General features: G+C 34.2%; 1 protein-coding gene across 1 annotated transcript; it reads left to right on the forward strand.

Annotated features, from left to right (window-relative positions):
- The first annotated feature begins 1,030 nt into the window (after positions 1 to 1,030).
- Positions 1,031 to 3,420, forward strand: LOC104810180. The gene is made up of 4 exons (XM_010536377.1): positions 1,031 to 2,234; positions 2,341 to 2,844; positions 3,082 to 3,192; positions 3,314 to 3,420. Exons 1-4 carry the CDS (start codon positions 1,031 to 1,033, stop codon positions 3,418 to 3,420), a joined length of 1,926 nt encoding a protein of 641 aa, XP_010534679.1.
- Positions 3,421 to 3,922: the final 502 nt, after the last annotated feature.

Consider the following 3,922-nt stretch of genomic DNA (forward strand, 5'->3'; position numbering starts at 1 on the left):
GGTACTTTGAAGGATTGTATTGAACGTCGTCTATGGCTCGCTGATAAATATCTCTCTGTCATTAAGCCAATACATTCAACCACAACCACAATAGAGAAAAATGGTAAAATTATTATTATTATTATTATTATTATTATTATTATTATTATTATTATTATTATTATTATTATTATTATTATTATTATTATTATTATTATTATTATTATTATTATTATTATTATTATTATTATGTTTCAAAAATATTTTAAGTTTAAATTTTATAAATATTATGTATATATATATATATTCAGTCAAAATTTTTAAAAACTCTTTAAATTTAAATATCCAACATAATTTTGCAGCATATGCTAAGAGACGTAGCTTAAGGCGTGCTATTACATTGGCTAAGGATGCGTTTCACCGTAAAAAATGTATGAAATTTATGTCGTTATTTTGATGTTGTTACATGAACATATACATTGTGCATACCATAATCAATTACAAACAATCGAATTGAAAAACTATATTCTACATTACAGAGTACAAGTCACATATTCCACTATAGAAATGGTCAATACCGATACAAATAGTTACATAATACAGATTAAAATTAAATTACATATATATTCGTAAATATTTATCTAGGAAAAATTCTAAACCATCTTATTTCCAACGGAATTGATATCACTCCTCAACTATATATTGTCAATTGTATTTTATCTAATAGTATTGTACCTAATTGTTTTAAAAAATTCAACAGTATCAATATCGACACCCTCAACAAGGTCAACAAACATGGTTTCAACATCGAGGCAAAAAAGTGAGTCATAAAATAATTTTTTATATTATCTCAAACACATGTGCGTAATACTAATTCCAACAAAAATAAACAGGAAAATTTGTTAAAACATGTTCTACTAATACTGCTCTGCTCCAATGCCCATACTGTCAAGCATTAGTATGGCAAAAAGAGAGTACTAGCCGAAAGGATTGCAACGGGAATTACCTACATAGCATATGTTGTATGCAAGGCAGAGTCAAACTCCCACAGATGGCCCCTCCTCCTGAATTCCTGGAAGAGCTATACAAAACATCTGTTGGTTTTCGTACGAATATTAGAGCGTACAACTCAATTCTTGCATTCACATCAATTGGTGCCAAAATCGACCATTCGGTAACATCAGGAAATGGTCCATACACATTTAGAATCCATGGACAAAATCACCATCAAATAGGATCTCTATTACCGGTGGAAGGAAGGCCTCCCCAGTTTGCACAGCTCTATATATATGATACTGCAAATGAGGTTCGGAACCGTATGAGTACACTGAGTCGAACATCGAATGCTGGAGATTTAGATGAGAAAATTGTCACAGGCCTTATTCAGATGATGGACAATTTTAATTGTCTTGCAAAGATCTTTAGAAAGGCAGGGGATCGGTATGAATTAGGAGACGTCTCAAATTTCTCAATCACTTTGGTAGAACAAAAAAGACGTGGTAAGCAGTACGAGATGCCAGTTAGTGAGGAGATTGTTGGTTTGATCATTGGCGACATGTCAACAACAACTGGTGAAAGAGATGTTGTTTTACAGTTTAAACTATCATCTCATTTGCAACGAATAAGCGACCTTCATCCATTGTTTATGAGTCTACAATACCCGTTGTTGTTCCCCTACGGTCAATATGGATTCCACGAAGGAATCCAATACACAAATGAGCGAAACAAGATCAAGAGATCATTTGTAACCATTAGGGAATTCTACGCATACCAAATACAGACAAGATTATCTGAAGGAATGACAATTGTTAAAGGCGGACGTCTGTTTCAACAGTACGTGGTCGATGCTTACACTGCAATTGAGCAGGAAAGAATACGGTGGATGAGAAACAACCAAAAGACATTGAGAGCAGATCTTTATAATAATGTTTTTGATGCAGTAGACAAAGGAGATACAAATGCTAAAGTATTGGGCAGAAGGGTTATTTTACCTCCTACATTCACCGGGGGCCCACGATACATGGTTGAAAACTATCATGATGCAATGGCCATATGTAGATGGTTTGGAAATCCTGATCTTTTTGTTACTGTGACGGCAAATCCAAAATGGCAAGAGATATCCGATCATCTTAAAGCCTATGGTGGAGAATCTGCAAATGATAGGCCAGACATTGAATGTCGTGTTTTCAAGATGAAATTGGATGACTTATTATCCGATTTGAATGAAAGCATATTTTTTCCGAAGCCAATTGCAGGTAAAAATAAGTGTTCTATATATTTTATATAGAAAAACAATACATAAAACATCTTGGAATATCAATCTACTAACATTGTATACCACTTGTATAATCATTTTTGCAGTGATATACACCATTGAGTTCCAAAAACGGGGTTTACCACATGCTCATATACTTATATGGTTGGATCCTATGTATAAAAGCCCTACAGCAAATGACATCGATCATCTCATTTCAGCAGAGTTGCCGGACAAAGAAACTGATTTCGAAGGATTCAAATTAGTTGAACAACATATGATGCATGGCCCATGCGGTTTGGACAGACCTCGCTCCCCCTGTATGGAGAAAGGCATATGTACGAAAAGATACCCTCGACCTTACACGGAGCATACGACTGTTGATAAATCAGGGTATATTATATACAGACGACGGAAAGACATGTCTAGATTTGTGATGAAAGGGGATGTAAGATTAGATAATCGTTTTGTGGTCCCACACAACTTGGCGATTCTGAAGAAATATAAGGCACACATCAATGTCGAATGGTGCAGTAAATCGACAGCTATTAAATATCTCTTCAAGTACATCACAAAAGGGGTAGACAAGACAACTATCATTATTCGGAAAGGTACTAGTGCAATACAAGAGATAGATAAGAAAGCAGAGCGGGTGTATCAGATAAATGAGATAAATGACTACTTAGAATGTCGTTACTTATCTGCATGTGAGGCGGTGTGGAGAATATTATCATTTCACATACATTATCAGAAGCCTCCGGTCACAAGATTATCGCTACATCTCCCTAATCAACAAAGTTTGATATTTGATGACTCAACAAATCTTGAATGTGTTGTTTCGCAACCAGGCACTCGGGAAACAATGTTTACCGAATGGATGAACACCAACAAACAGTACAAAGAAGCAACACAGTTAACGTATGTTGAATTCCCAACAAAGTACGTATGGAATAACACTGGTAAATACTGGACTCAAAGGAAACAAGGATTCAATATCGGTCGAGTTGTAAACATCCATCCAACTGCTGGAGAGCTTTACTATTTAAGGATGTTAATAAACATCATAAAAGGACCATGCAGTTACGACGAAATCTATACAGTTGATGGTGTCAAATATAATACATTCAAAGATGCTTGCCAAGCTAGAGGATTACTTGATGATGATAATGAATGGAGTGAAGCAATAGAGGAAGCCGCAACATGGGCAACCGGAGGACAATTGCGTCATTTATTTGTTACACTCCTACTATATTGCGAAGTTGGAGAACCGCATAAACTTTGGGAGAAGTGTTGGAAGTCACTTGCCGATGGCATCCAATACAAGAAACAAAAGGAATTCAACTTTCCAAATTTGCAGTTGACAAATAACGAACTGCAACCGTATACTCTTATAGAGGTTGAGAAACTACTAATGCAAAATGATAATAATTTTATATTATCATTTAATTTTATATTAAATAAATAATTTACTCCAATTTTTTATCAACAAAATTTATAAAAACATAATCAAAATATAATAAAGATTAGCCCGCGCATCGCGCGGGTCAACAATTAGTGATGAGATAATAATACACATTTACCAAATGGATAAGAAAGAGATAACTTTTATTTGGTGTCCTTTAATCTTTATATGATTTCATAAATTGTTATGAAATTATTAAAGGTAATTATTTTTTAAACGAAAACTAA

This window comes from Tarenaya hassleriana, unplaced genomic scaffold (assembly GCF_000463585.1).
Source record: "Tarenaya hassleriana unplaced genomic scaffold, ASM46358v1 Cleome17, whole genome shotgun sequence".
NCBI classification, from domain to species: Eukaryota; Viridiplantae; Streptophyta; class Magnoliopsida; order Brassicales; family Cleomaceae; genus Tarenaya; species Tarenaya hassleriana.

Excerpts from the sequence above, each read along its gene's own strand:
- LOC104810180 (XM_010536377.1), top strand. The coding sequence starts at position 1,031 with ATGGCCCCTCCTCCTGAATTCCTGGAAGAGCTATACAAAACATCTGTT. Across the intron at positions 2,845-3,081 it reads AACTATCATTATTCGGAAAG|GCACTCGGGAAACAATGTTT; the intron begins GTACTAGTGCAA and ends TTTCGCAACCAG. Across the intron at positions 3,193-3,313 it reads GTACGTATGGAATAACACTG|TTACGACGAAATCTATACAG; the intron begins GTAAATACTGGA and ends AGGACCATGCAG.